General features: G+C 37.2%; 1 protein-coding gene across 2 annotated transcripts in view; it reads right to left on the bottom strand.

The window, feature by feature from the left end:
• Positions 1-794: 794 nt before the first annotated feature.
• The window catches only part of NAA35 (N-alpha-acetyltransferase 35, NatC auxiliary subunit), a 91,700-nt gene continuing 77,881 nt past the window's right edge, over positions 795-14,613 (bottom strand). For both annotated transcript variants that reach the window (XM_042913101.1, XM_042913100.1), the window contains exons 15-23: positions 13,586-13,652; positions 11,618-11,716; positions 10,625-10,803; positions 7,522-7,658; positions 6,593-6,660; positions 5,516-5,656; positions 5,003-5,125; positions 1,858-1,938; positions 795-1,132 (exon numbers count right to left, since the gene is read on the bottom strand). In XM_042913101.1, coding sequence (XP_042769035.1) covers positions 1,073-1,132; positions 1,858-1,938; positions 5,003-5,125; positions 5,516-5,656; positions 6,593-6,660; positions 7,522-7,658; positions 10,625-10,803; positions 11,618-11,716; positions 13,586-13,652 — 955 coding nt within the window. In that variant the 3' untranslated portion in view covers positions 795-1,072. The remainder of the gene's footprint in view (positions 1,133-1,857; positions 1,939-5,002; positions 5,126-5,515; positions 5,657-6,592; positions 6,661-7,521; positions 7,659-10,624; positions 10,804-11,617; positions 11,717-13,585; positions 13,653-14,613) is intronic.

Below are 14,613 nucleotides of genomic sequence, written 5' to 3'. Positions count from 1 at the left end.
TTAAAAAGCTAAAGTAAAATGCTTCATCGTTGGTGTGCCTGTGAAACACATCTCTGGGAAAGTTAAAGGACTTGACATCTTTAAATTATGTATAAATTTCATACAATGAGCTTTGTAAACCAAGGCCCTCACTAGTTGAGACAAATTACACCATCTAAAGTAGAATAAAAATCCCTGATAGCATGAGAAAGGAAGATGGATGTGCAGCGAAGGAAGGGTGGGGTCTCTAGCGATGGGTCTGCAGGTACAGGTGGACTGAAGTCTGTTTTCCAAGCCAGCAGATCCTGGAAAGATCCCCACTTGAAAATATTTCACAGGTTAAACTGAGTATTTAGTAGTAACCAAAAAGGAGTATGCCACATTTAAACCTAACCCTACACATAATCTATACATTCCTACCTTTTGAAAATGTCACTAGCCAACATTACGCATAATGTTTTAAAAGTGCCAAAAGGACAGTTAAAGGATGTTTTTAAAAACCTCTATATTCTTACAGGTATATAATTTAAGACATCATGACACACAAAATCACAATCCCCATGTAATTTGGTCTCCCTATATAGTCTAGAGCCCCCCCCCACCCGCCATTCCCTTTAAATGTATTTTGCCAAAACCCCATACAAGTGTTTGCTAAATCCCTTGTTTTGAAACTTCTGAATAATCTGTTTGAATGACTTTAAGTGTAAACACCTTCAATTCTTAACATGCATCAACAAAGTGCTGTTGTTTCTAATTTCCAGTGGTGCATTTTTTTTGTCAAGAAATTTATTAACCTTTACAAACACTATTTCCACTCATTCATAAAAAATGATTTATGATTAAATCTGTAATAAAACCATAGAACGTTCATCGATGCATTCAGTAAGACCAGTTTCATCCATGGAACATAACAAACCACTTTAAAACAGCAGTTTTCATTCACGTCGTATAAGGCTGTCAAATTAAAAGTATTTCTTATAATAGGTTGTTATCTAAGAAATCCATTTCACTTCACGTTACGTGGTAAGACTGACGGATGGATCCTCTTAGAATCTGAAAGTAGATTCTACCCCTTTATGACCCTTTCAGTCTCTCAAACAAGTTTCACAACAGGAAAATATTTGTGTGCAGAGAAATCAAATTCAGGAGGAACCTGTAAAGAAAGGCGGAAAGTAAACTAATGTATTTACAAATATTCAGACAGTACAGTTTTTTAGAGTTTCTCCAGATTTTAGAGGTAAGACAGCACAAGAGATACAAAACTGGTTTAATGACAAGTTAGAAACTAAACTGGAAGGAAAACTAGCTTAACTCTGGGTTTATGAAAGAACACTTAACAAAGGAAAATGGACTTAAATTACAGGAAAGAGTCATAGCGCGTTTTTTAGTTCCTGGGTCAACAGAGTACCAAGCAATGAGATGTATCTAGTAAAGCAAGGCAGAAGATAAGCCAGACAGGAAGAAGCTCAGGGAATAAACAGGTACATGTAATGGGCAAATGGTCAGCAGCACACCACATGTTGATACGGCACTGATGGTGTAACACCACCAGCAAGAGAAGTTTAAAGAATTTACCATCTCTTAAGCCATTCAACAAAGTCTGTACCTTTTTTCCATAAATTTGTTTTCACACATTTTGTTTTACTCCAAGTCATTTGGTAATTTACACAGGGAGGGAGGGGAATGGAAGGGCAGATTTTAGAAACCAAGTCCATAAAATCTCTCCGTTTCAAAGCAAAATGGTACACTCAAGTTATTTTCTGCCGATGAACCTCTTTTTTGAATGTTTTAATTCTTTTTGTAATAATATTTATGCATCTTACTTAAAAAAGGTTTTACAATAATTTAACACCCATTTATTTTCCACAATGTACTTACCTTAGATTCCTTTTTGTGTCCTCCTGCCAATAACTTCATGACCACAAAGTTGGGTTTGGCAACCTTTAAAATTCTATTGACCTAAACAATGAGCAACATTAAGCTATCAAAACATAAAATTCATTTATGTCTTTAACATTTTAGATTTTTTTAAATTTTTATTATTTTTGTTTTATTAAACAAAGGCAATTGAGCAACATGGACAGACATACTTTTCCACAGGGCTCTAGTTTGGTCAGCCCGGACAGCCTAGAAGGGCCCCTAGGTCTCCCTCTCATTGAACCTGAAGAATGTCAGGCTGCAGAAGTGGCAGCAGGGCACTTGGTGTGGCCCAGACTGTGCAGTTTGTCTGCTATAAATCCCACCTCTGCCAGGTACTAGTTATGAAACCTTTGAGTTCTCTAGCCTCTTTGTTCCTCAGTTTCTTCATCTATAAACATGGGGGCAATAATGTGACTCATCCTGCAGACATGCTGGGAGGGTTACTAAATGAGCTGATACGTATCGTGAGCTGGGAACCACACCTGGCAGGGAAGCAGTGTCCTGTGTTTACAGTCACTCCTGACTACTACTCGCTCAAGAGCCTTCACCTAGACATGAACAGCAGAGGACAGGAATGCTGTATTCCTCTTCAAAGGGAGTAGTGTGCAGTTTGAGGAAAAATGTTCCCACTGTTCCTTGCTGACCTCTCTCCAGAAACACCCCTCATTGCAGGTCTGGAATGGCTTCTCCTCAGCCTCGTCACACATCCACCTGTCCAGATGACAGCTCCGTCTGGCCATTTAACGGGCACCTCCCAACCTGAGCTCCTGACTTCCCAGCCCTGGCTCCCACCTGTTCTGCTCTACCCGCAGCCCTCCCCACCGGCTCCATCCATGCAGGGGCTCAGGCCCAAACCCTGATGTCCTCCTTAACTCTTCTTTTCCTCACCCACATCCGATCCATCTTGACCTTGGCATACTCAGAGAATGCAGTCACTTCTGAGGACCTCCACCGTCCCCACCACCTCTCACCAGATTATTGCTGTGGCCTGCCAACTGGCTCCTCTGCTTCCACCTCTGCCCCTACCGCAGTCTATTTTCAGCACCAGGGCCAGAGTGATCTTTCAGAACAAAAATCCGCTCTGGTCACTGCTCTGCTCAAAACTCTCCAGCAGCGCCCCCCCTTGTTCACCCCGTTCCAGCAGTGGCCTAGGGACCTGTACACATGCAGATCCCACTGCCCACAGGGCTCCATTCCTGCAGCCCTGTGACTTGCTTTCTCACCTCCCTTTGAGATTTGCTCACAGGCCATCTTAATTAAAAAATGCCTAATCCCCCTCCCACCTCCCTACTTCTATTTGCTATCCCCATTCCTAGCTTGATTTTTCTTCATAGTACTTAGTATCTTCTAGTACACTCTATTATTTATTTGGTGTCTGCCACACACTAGCCTCCACTGCCCTCAGGAGGGCTGGGATTTGTCTATTTTTTTTTCACTATTAAAAAAAAATTTTTTTAAGTTTATTTGAGAGAGAGAGACAGCACGTGCAGGGGAGGGCAGAGAGAGGGGGGAGAGAGAATCCCAAGCAGGCTCTGCACTGTCAGCACAGAGCCTGATGTGGGGCTTGAACCCAAGAACCATGAGATCATGACCTGAGTTGAAACCAAGAGTTGGACGCTTAACCAGCTGAGCCACCCAGGGCCCCCCCCTAGTTTTTTACCACAGGGCTGAGGACATAGTAGACAAGTATTTGCTGAGTAAATGAATGAAGTCCACTGAAAAAAATCTATGCTATCTATTATAGGTACCTTCCTCTCCCCTTGTATTTTCTTTTACTGCATGGTTATACACGACAAAAAGTCCTCTCTCTCCTATCCTTGTTTCCCAAGGCACTCAGTTCCCCTCCCAAGAAGCAAACACTGTTATCAACTCCTATGCATCTTTCTGGAGATATATTATATTCCCATAATCCTTGCACACATACACACAGACTTGGTGGCAGCATACTATACACAGTTTATTACTTTGCTTTTTTTAAACTTCTTGTATCTTGAAGAACATCCCATTACAGTACATAAAGATCTTCTGTTGTCCTTTTATTGCAATATATGATGTATCGTAATTCATTTAACAGTCCCGACTGAGGGACAGTGAAATTTCCTTTGCCATCAGAATCCTGCTGCAATGAATACTCTTGTGTATTAAGCACTCATTTCCCACACGTGCTCATGCAGAAAAAATAAACCCCAAGAAGCAGAACTGCTTGGCCTAAGCATCTCTGTTTTTAAATAGAGAACTGCTATTAACTTCTCTTTCATGGAACTTGTACCAAGATACACTCCCCAAAACAGTCTATTACAGGCAATGCATTCTCATTTACGGAATACATGCATTTCAATGTGATTAGGTACACAGCAAACTGTGAAAATAACAAGACTGCACAACTTTAGTATTCTACAAGTTCTAAGGTCTGTACGATGATATCTCAAAGCGTTCGAACTAGCATTTTAAATGGTCAAGTGGAATAAGGTTTTTACTTCCTGTGATAAATGACTAGATCATTTTTCATATTTAAAAAAAAAAATTTTTTTAAGTGTATTTATTGTGAGAGTGAGAGAGCATGAGTGGGGGAGGGGCAGAGAGAGAGGTGGGTACAGAGGATACGAAGCGGGCTCCGTGCTAACAGCAGAGAGCCCGACATGGGGCTCAAACTTACAAACTGTGAGATCACCTAAACCAAAGTCAGATGGCCACCGATTGAGCCACCCAGGCGCCCCTCATTCTTAATATTTTTAAGATTTATATAATTATATTTCAATATAGTAAACTACACATTAAAATAAATATTTTATATGTTAACATTTCTGAACTGTGGATCATTCTGGATCTTATTTGTGTTCTTCCTACTCATTTTACGGTTCTATGTCTTAATTTCTCCTTGCACTGATTTCTAAATTTGCACAAAAGAGCATTTACTTTCATCACATAAATTTTAAGTCTTAAAAGGCTAGGGTAAGCAAAGCCATTTAAAATCCTTGCCAAAAACACGACAGGCTTCACTATTAATACTGTTAAGGTTCATTTTTATAAACTGTCATCCAGTAGTAAGATACATATTTCCTGCCAAGCTTTTCCTCTAGAATTACTATGACTGCAGTCTTACCTCATGGTCTGGGTTTGGGATATTTTCCAGTATCATTTTTGCCTGCTGAAAGTGCTTACTAGCTGCAACATACAGTTCTGGAGACTGAGGAGGAGGGCTGTATTTATTGAGGTCAGACATTTCCTAAAAAGGGGGAAATGCTATATTATTCAAAACATGTTTAATACGAAAAACTCTAAAATACCTTTTTTAATTAAAGAATTCTTTACTGACTCATGATTTATATAGAGACACTAATGCAAATACTTGGTATATGTCCCTATTTTTCCTGTGTAATATTCAATTCTCAATCTCCATATGATCCTCATATGATCCTCATACTTAAAGTAACTCTCAATTTGATGAGTGCATCCAAAAAAAGCCAAGTAATTTTCACACTAATTAAAACTGCTCTTTTATCACCTTGTCACTGGCCCAATAATGGCTGGATTGGACCATTTTAACACAATGGCTAAGTACAAGACCTAAGGTCTAAGACGGAATGCTTTACAGTTGCTTCATGAGCCAAATCACCTTGAACTGCAGATAGTGCACCGGCGGTGGTGTCATCACACTGTTGAACGGAGCAAATCTGTGCTCATATCGAACTTGTTCACTATCAAGCTCAAACTTGGGTTTTCGAACCTTGCCATCCATGTCAAATGCTACCATGGTCTAAAGGGAAAAGAAAATGAGAAAAAAGATTATATCAACATGACAAAGTGAACATCCTTATTAATACAGAATAGAAAACAAGAAACAGCTATTTACACAGGGCTAAAACAACTTTAAGGCTCAGAAATCAGAAATAGGAAGAGAAAAACTGGCTTCAGTATTCATTATGTAATATGCCATCATTATATAAAAAATTGTCAAGTTCCAATGTTTAATATATTACTACCTTTCCAAGTGAAACTGTACCACATGCACATTATTTTTCTAGGACTTCCGCTTTCACAGTAGCTTTGAAACCTTCAAATAAAAGCTTCTAAAGAAAAAAAGTAGGATATAATACGAAAAGCGCAGGTCCTATTTTTCAAACACAAGTCCGTGCTCTGTTTTATGTATTTGAATATAAAATGCAGCAAATAATCTCTCCAATTGCCAAGCACAACTTACGAGTTAGTATGTACTACCTCCTAAAAGTGCTTTGCTTAAGCTGTGGAGCTCACCCTCTTCCTAATATGCTCCTAAAGAAATACAAACTTCTCTTCCAAGAAACCTCTTCTGATCATGAACCAGAAATAAACTCTTCCTTCTCTTATTACTTGTGTCACACATGTCACCTGACCCGTCATTACCTAGACACTTGAGACAAGGATCACCTCTGATTAGACTCGGTATCCTTAAATGTACTCAGTAGAAGATATGTGACACACAGCAAGGGTGTTAAATTAACATCCGTTAATCAAATGAATTGATAATCAAACACTTGATAAACACTTGATAAACAAATTAATGAAAACTAGACTTGGGCAAAAGGTAATTTTCAAGCAGATGGTTAATAAACACAAAGGTGAAATCAGAATCTGGAAAGAATCACAGAAGAAAGCCCGTTTTAATTAAACTATGTGTTGAAAAGCAAAAAGAACTTCATTTGCGACAACTTACTTTAAACATTCCAGCGCACATATTCTGATATGCCTGGCTCATTGTGATCTCTCGGCTCAATGGGCGAACTGTAATTAAAAAGAAAATCACCCAGTCTTTTCCCCCTCCTCTCGCATTATTGCAGGAGAAAATCTAATTTAAAAAAAATCTTCCACCTTGTTTACTAAAATTAAAAATTCAGTTTGTTCCTACAGGTTAAATTTAGTTTTATGAACAAAATCTACAAATAATAAAATATAACTGGAAGGTTAAAGTCATATTCCCTAAAATAAGTAATACCATAAAATTCTGGTATGAAGTAATTTGGGTTTCTTTTGAATTCACCATTACAGAGACTTAACTTCTGAAATAGGAAACCCATGGCTATAGTCATTTAATAACCCACCCAAGCTGTTGAAACCCTCATGAAACACAAAGTAATATTTTATTAACATTTGGAGCAGTATCTGCACCCTTCCCTAGTGATCCCGAGGGCAGTGCCCCGGAAACATCTCTTCTTCTTCAGTTGCCCACCGCGCTCTATGGTCATCTTTCTGTGCCACTGGACCAGCACAGCTCGGGACCCACTTCCCTCCTGAGCTGTCAGCCTTCTGTCAAAAGATCAAGGATCTCCTGCTGCCTTGTGCCTTAATTTATCTTGCCTGCACACTCCACGTGTCTATTTCATCTTGTCCTAAGGCCCTCCAACACATGGAATAGCAAAGAAGTAAAAGAAAAGCAAGGGAAGGCTCCAAGGAGGCTTATGTCACTAACAGTGGGACTCAGTGTCTATCTTATACTTGGCTCAAGGGAAGATGGGTGAGAATTGAGGTGTTAATGACTAATTCAACCATAACAAGGCACAGGTAGCTCTCCATCTATTTATGTGTAGAAATTAAAGTGCACTCCAATGTTAGTTACTTCTTGAATTTAAAAAGAGCCCACAGTACCTTTCTTCTTTTTCTTTGTTTTTTTACTGCTCCGGCCTTTCTGCTGCTCTTCCATTATCCTTTCCTCTGCCATTTGGGAGCCATCAGCACGACTTAACGTGGACATCAACCATGCATAAAGGAACTCAGAGAGATACCTTAAAGGGTACCAAATGTGAGTTAATGGAAGATGTCTACATGAGACAGCTTTACCACATGTATCTCTTAATGAAGAGATATTTTTAATACTGCTTTAAAAATCTTAAAAAACAAACAAACCCTGGATTATCCAATTAGATAACTGACAGATTTTACAAGAAATTAGCATTACAGATGGTTAACTTTTCCTTTCTTGTAGACTTATATGTTGCTGGACAATGCTTAAAAATGTTTAATTTCCTACAGTGATACACATTTTACGAACTTCTTGATAATGATGTATGTAAATCAAATGAATGCCCATTAAGCTGTTTTTTCCTTTTTACTAACTATATCAGAACACTCTTCACACCTTCAACCTATTAAGTAAATATTTTATTTTCCCATTAATTGTGAAAGAAAGCAATTAATACTGAAAAAATTTTGAATTGTAGGCATTATATACCAAAGCATTCTAAAAAATTAAGAACATTCAGGCTTATAATTTACTTGAGCTTAATCAATAAATGAAATGTGAAACAGGTAACAGTACACCCAATACTAACTTTTCAGAAGTTTAACCAACATTACATTCTCCTATGCCAGAAAAGCAGTTCAAATCTAGGATATGAATATTTATGATTATAACATAATCATAATAAACATTAAGGACCACTACTACATTAAGCTAAAATCAAAGATTTAGAAGAAATTTTATTATGATCAAGGATGAGCATTTAATTCATATTTCCAAAATTCCCCCAAAAGTTGTAAGGCAGGTTACAATACTAAATCATTTACAAAAAAAAAAAAATATTTTAAAGCAAAACGAAAACTAGTCAGAAGACACACCTTAGGATAAACAACATTCCTTTTTGTTGTAGCCAAACAAAACCCACACATTCGATAAATCAAAACAGCATGAACTGGCAAAAAAACCAAAAAAAACCCAAACACCTGGAATGATTTAGGTACTGTAAGTTAAACTGAATGCTATGCTTCCTGGTAGCAATGGCAAACTGGCAAACATATTTTCGTTTGGTTAAAAAAAAAAAAAGCATATAATTTCATATGAAAATAATTGCTGACAGTGAATTTAAGAAAGGCATTTAGAGTATCCTTTTACAGGATACAAATGAATTCCACCCCCCCTGCAAATACACGGGATACAAATGAATCCCCCCCCCCCCCCAATACACTACAAAACCTGAGGGTATCTTAATGAGAGGATTTCTATAGAGAACGAATGCTGCCTTCTACCTTCCAAATATCGAACCCGAGGGGCATATGAGTAAAGGAGATAATTTGGCACATGTCATGCTTTTCTTGTCAAATATCAGACATCTCAGTGAGCTTTTAAGTGCATTATCAAAATTAATACACAATCATATCTATGGAGAGAGAGTCAAAGTACCGATACTCTAGACCAGTGGTTCTCAAATTGTGATCACCGGACCAGCAGCAGTATCGCCAGAACTAGTGAGAAATGCAAATGATGGAGGCCTATCCCAGACCTGCTAAACCAGGAGCTCGATGGACTGAGAAGTGACTATGATGCACTCTAGAGTTTAAGAATCAATGTTTTCCACTGCTGATTTTTAAAGGGCCCACATGCTTTAGGGATGATATTCATGAACAATGTAACACGTTTATCCTGTGAAAATGCTGGAGCCCAATGTATAATTTTGAAACTAAAAGTAGTTAAAACTAACATGAATGTAGACCACAAGGGTATTTATAGGCATACCTAAAATTTTTTTCGTTAACAAGAAATGAATCTGCTCAAATATGCAGATACGTTTCTAATAGAGTGTTTATCTGATTATCATTTATTTGCTAATTAAGAGCCCAATTCCTTGTGCCAAAAAGCATATGTATATAAATTTTATTCTGAGAAATCAAGAGCACAAAAGCTTCCCAAAAGCTGACTCAAACCTCAGAGAAGGAACTTGAGCATGTTCCCCCACAAAATGTCTGGTTTGGATACTTTGTCTACTGTGAGTTAGTAACAAAACATATGCCAAGTAGCTATATTAACACCTGTTGGTAAGAGTTAGTTGTTACCTACATAAATGTCAGGGGGTATAGCAAATAATATTATTCTCGTATTACTTTAGTTCAATGTTCAAATTCAAGTTTCATAACCAAGTTAGGAGCCCTGGCAGCCATGATAACAAAACCATGTCAGCTTGGAAAATTACTTTCCTTCCTTCATAGTGATGACTCCAAGGAATACACACACAGTGTCTTAATTACTGTTAAATAATTCGAATAGGAGTTAAAAAGATGAACCTTATTAAGATATACTAAACTTAGCTGTTTGTGATAAGCAACACTGGTTATTTACCACCATACATGGCCAGACTGAAAAAAAGATCCATTAGCTCTCAATTTATTTTCTTTCTACGGCAGCTTTCCAGTGCCTGAAGTATTTCCAAGCATCCTCTGACTAGGTTTCTCTATTTCATCTTCAAGTGAAAGCAAAGAACTATTGGCTGAGGAGGACAGCTCTTATGAACTCCTTCAAAACTGCTGAGAGAAACCCCCAGGGTGGCAGTGTGCAACAGTTATGGCTCCCAATGATAATCTTCATTTCTTCTCAGAGGAAAGATCTGGTTCAAATTTTGAACTTTAATTCAGTTAAGTACATTCCACAGCTAGCACCTATTGTCACTGAAGTCAGAGCTAAATGTGTGTGATTTTTCTCCCTAGAAACAGAAAAAAGCTCTTCAATTAATCCATTTACTTTGGAATCACTTTTATTAATTTGGAAACAAACATTCAATGGCTGGAAAAAACATTTGTATGGTGTTACAGCACTTGAAGATGTTCAAGATGATCTGGCTCTAATTTCTAACAGATGTTTTTCAATTGTCCCACATTAAATGAGAAAGTACCCTGAAATTATATTCTGTTCTACAGATGCTCTCTCAGATCTTCTCTACTTGCTCCCCACTACCGATTTTAATTCAAATTGTTCTCTTACCAATATATGTAGTAGTACTCGTGCATGCTGTAGAGTTCCAATTCAAAGCCGCTCAGAAGATACTGGATCATAATTCGCAGGTTATGATAAAGGACCCAGGTACCTAAACAGGCCAAATGTTGCCTTTGGGGTTCCTGTTTCAACAGCATAGTGTGAAGGGCTGCATCAACCTTCTCTGCCTATCAGAATAAAATGTCATAACACGGACTTTCGTTTCAAGGTAATGAAAGAATGAAAAAAAAAACACAAACAGCTAAAAATAGCATTTAGAAAATATAAAACTTGTCACTAAAGAATTTATACTTTCAAAACATTTTTTGGTTCCATTCACATTTAAACTTCCCATTTCACAATGGATAACGTTTACCTAAATGCTCCTTAAAACTAGAAAGACATTTTATAAAACAAAAATACGAAATATTGACTTTAGGCTTTTAATTATGTTATCAATTAATATTGCTGCTGATAGGAATATTAAGGTTTTCTTTTCCACAGCTACATAATAAATCAATTTATTATTTTTTTTTAATTTTAGTAATATAATTTAGTGATTCATCACTTACATATAACACCCAGTGCTCATCCCAACAAGTGTCCTCCTTAATGCCCATCACCCATTTAACCCAACCCCCTACCCACCTCCCCTCCAGCAACCCTTATTTTGTTCTCTGTATTTAAGAGTCTCTTATGGTTTGTCTTAAGATTTTTGTTAGAATGTGAACTTGCTATAAAACTATAGTTCTACACATATTTTATAATTTATCCTGATTATCAAAGAAATAATTTAAGAGGTTTCTCAGTTTGGATTATTGTTCTCTTTTTGTAAACTCTTTCTTTGATATATGGAAATGTTACATTTTAAGTTAAAAGTAAATTAATCATGCTAAAAACTTAAATAGTTAAAACGTTGTTCCAAAGAACTGTTTTTAAAAATCTGATCAAGGTAAATGAACTGCTTAATTTTAGAAGGGAGGGCAACTTGTTGGCTCTTACCTCATCCTGCAAGGTAGCAAATTCCTCAAGAATATGACCAAGCTTATCTCTCTGTCGAGCCCGATTATGTCCATGGATCTGAATAAGACTACAGAATGGCTGCAAATACATACGATTTGTTAACTGCCAATGTGAAATTTCTTGACACTAAATAAAACTAACATTCTAAGTTTTCAAAATCTAGTTTAAGGGGAAAAAATTACTGTGGAGGTAAGAATCAGGACTATGCGTATTTCTTACATAGGTATTTCTTTTTAAGGAAACTTAACACAAGATTTTATCAAGAGCCAGAAGAAAGTGGCTATTAATGAAACCTGTTTTCATATGGCAAAAATATGTTACTTCAATCTTTAGATATGTTCCCACAATTCCAAGAGAATAGTTTCCTCTTCTGAGGATCTCAAGCCATAAGCCAATGTTCAAGAGTAACATTTCTGTGCTACTTTAAATATACCAGAATAATTGTAAGGCTTAAGTAATGGCTGATACAGCTGACCTCTGAACAACACATGGGTTGGGGCACTTATATCTTGCAGAGTTGAAAATCCACATATAACTTTTGACTCCCCCAAAACTTAACTACTACTAATAGCCAACTGCTGACTGGAAGCCTTACTGATAACATCAACAGTCAGTTAACTCCTATTTTGTATGTTATATGCATTATATGCTGTATTCTCACAATGAAGTAAGCTAAAGAAAAGGAATTGTTATAAAGAAAATCTTAAGAAAGTACATTTATATTTATAGTACCGTATTGAAGAAAATCTACACATTGAGTGCACCTGCAAAGTTGAAACCCGTGTTGTTCAAGGGTCAACTGTTCTCTATAAACCCTAAGGTTCTTCAATTCCTAATCTATATCCTAAAATATTGTTAACACTTCACTAATCAGACAATATGCACGAATGGTAAGATGCTCTGATTTAAGAAATGAGAATCAGAAAATCCTTCAAATAGAATTGTTTTAAATTTGTACAGTTTGATAGATATTATCTCACTTGATCAATAACTAGCCTATGTATGAGGTACAGGGGCAGTATTAATACCTCACTTCTTAAAGACAGGGGAATTTATAGAAAAGTGAAGTGATCTTCCTGACAATGATAAAATGTTAATGATACAGACGAGATCTGGCCTTTTAGTTCTCCTTTCACCCTCCCAAGGTGCCTTGCTATATTTTAGTAACTGGAATTAGGCCTCCCACACTGTTTCAGTTCTCCAAAAGAAATGTTTATATAATTAAATTAGAATGATTTATGATTAATTTAATCCACTACAAGATTTATATTTTTTCCTCATTACCCTATATTTGAAAAAAATTTGTGCTCCCATCTCAAGTAGTAATTTTAATTTTACTATAATCCTGTTCATTAAGGTAGCACAAAGATAAGTATCTGGGGCTGGTACAAACATTCCTTGTTCATATGGTCAAAAATAGTTTTTGTGCACATTTACAAAAAATTTTAACAGCTTCTGTTTTCCCAGATGGGGGTCATAACTTAATTCTGCTTGTGTGGTCCCTGGGGGTTACAGTGAGAGGACATCAAAGGTGCCTCAGTATTTAACGACCTGCCAGGAAGACTCCACATTAGAAAGCTATCTACTCAAGTGCAAGAACAGACAGAAATTTTTCATTTTTTCAGGGAAAATGACTAAGAACTGTTGGATGAAAAAAGTAACACAAATTAATGTGACTGAAGGAATTACACCCCACAATTTTTATTTTTATTTTATTTTTTAAAATTTTATTTGAGAGTGCCTGTGTGTGAGCGGGAAAGGGGCAGAAAGAGGGAGAGAGGGAATCTCAAGCAGGCATCTTGAGATAGGGCTTGATCTCATAAACCATGAGATCACGACCTGAGTCAAAACCAACAACCAGACACTTAAGCGACTGAGCCACCCAGGCGCCCCACTCCCCACAATTTGTAAAGTATCTATCACAACGATCCAAACTGCAGTTCTTACCCGAACACAGTGAGTAACAAAGGAGTCAATACAGTCCTTAGCCTGGTGATTATTATATAGGCAGCACCTGTAAGATAATGCTCATTAAAATCAAACTATTTGGCCTACAAAAAGCAGCAGGGATACCAACAGACCAAAATTGTGGAAAAAAGAGAAAATGGAACCAAATACCTTACTAAATTAAACACTGTTAGCATTAGATTAAGAAATATTTCACTATTATTGTGTTACTCGCACAACAAATGCACATTTCCAATTCTTCCAGTTCTATACTTGGACTGAGTTGGATCCAACAAGATCAAATTAACAAGGAGAGAAGAAAAATTCCAAAGTTCTACTTTTTCATGGCCCTACTACAATGTTATTTATTTTTCTACAACTAACACCCTCCTAGATTATACCCATAATAATAATTACAAAGAAAATGCTATATAGAATCCTAATTTTTTAAAGATGTATCCACATTTCCAACCACTGGCCCAAATCCTCACTTATACATTTCTGGCAGCTCATCCTCTATCCTCATCAAGTGATTTCCTTTCTGGTGCTCCTTGTCTCAGTTACTAAAGTGACTAAAGCCTTCCTGAGCAGTCTGGGAGGGTCTGCTACCTGCCTGGCTCTAGAGGAGCCAATTCAGCCAATTCAGGGGCTGAACAGATGGGAAGATTATTTTTGTTTCCATCCCTGAGGTCAGTGGCCTTTGCACTTAAGAACATGGGAAAAAAGCAAAGACTTTTCTCTGGCACACTGACAGGAGCAGACAACTCACTACTTCTAAGTATCTGCCATAACTGAACAATCTGACCAGAGCCTCAAAGATCAACAGAGCCACAATCATGCAATGGAAATGACAGTGCACGCAGAAGCCATGAGAAAGAGGAAGCAGAACACCAGGAATAGGTGGTGGCAAAAGAGAAGTGCTAGAAGGTCTGCTAGATCTTTAACTCCAAAGTAAGAAAGTTACTTAAGGTGATTAAAATAAAGCTCTTAAAGGAGGGGAAAAAAAAAAAAAAAAAAGACTTTCTGGA

The sequence above is a fragment of the Panthera leo genome, chromosome D4 (assembly GCF_018350215.1).
Source record: "Panthera leo isolate Ple1 chromosome D4, P.leo_Ple1_pat1.1, whole genome shotgun sequence".
NCBI classification, from domain to species: Eukaryota; Metazoa; Chordata; class Mammalia; order Carnivora; family Felidae; genus Panthera; species Panthera leo.
This window is presented reverse-complemented; position numbering and strand designations above follow the sequence as displayed.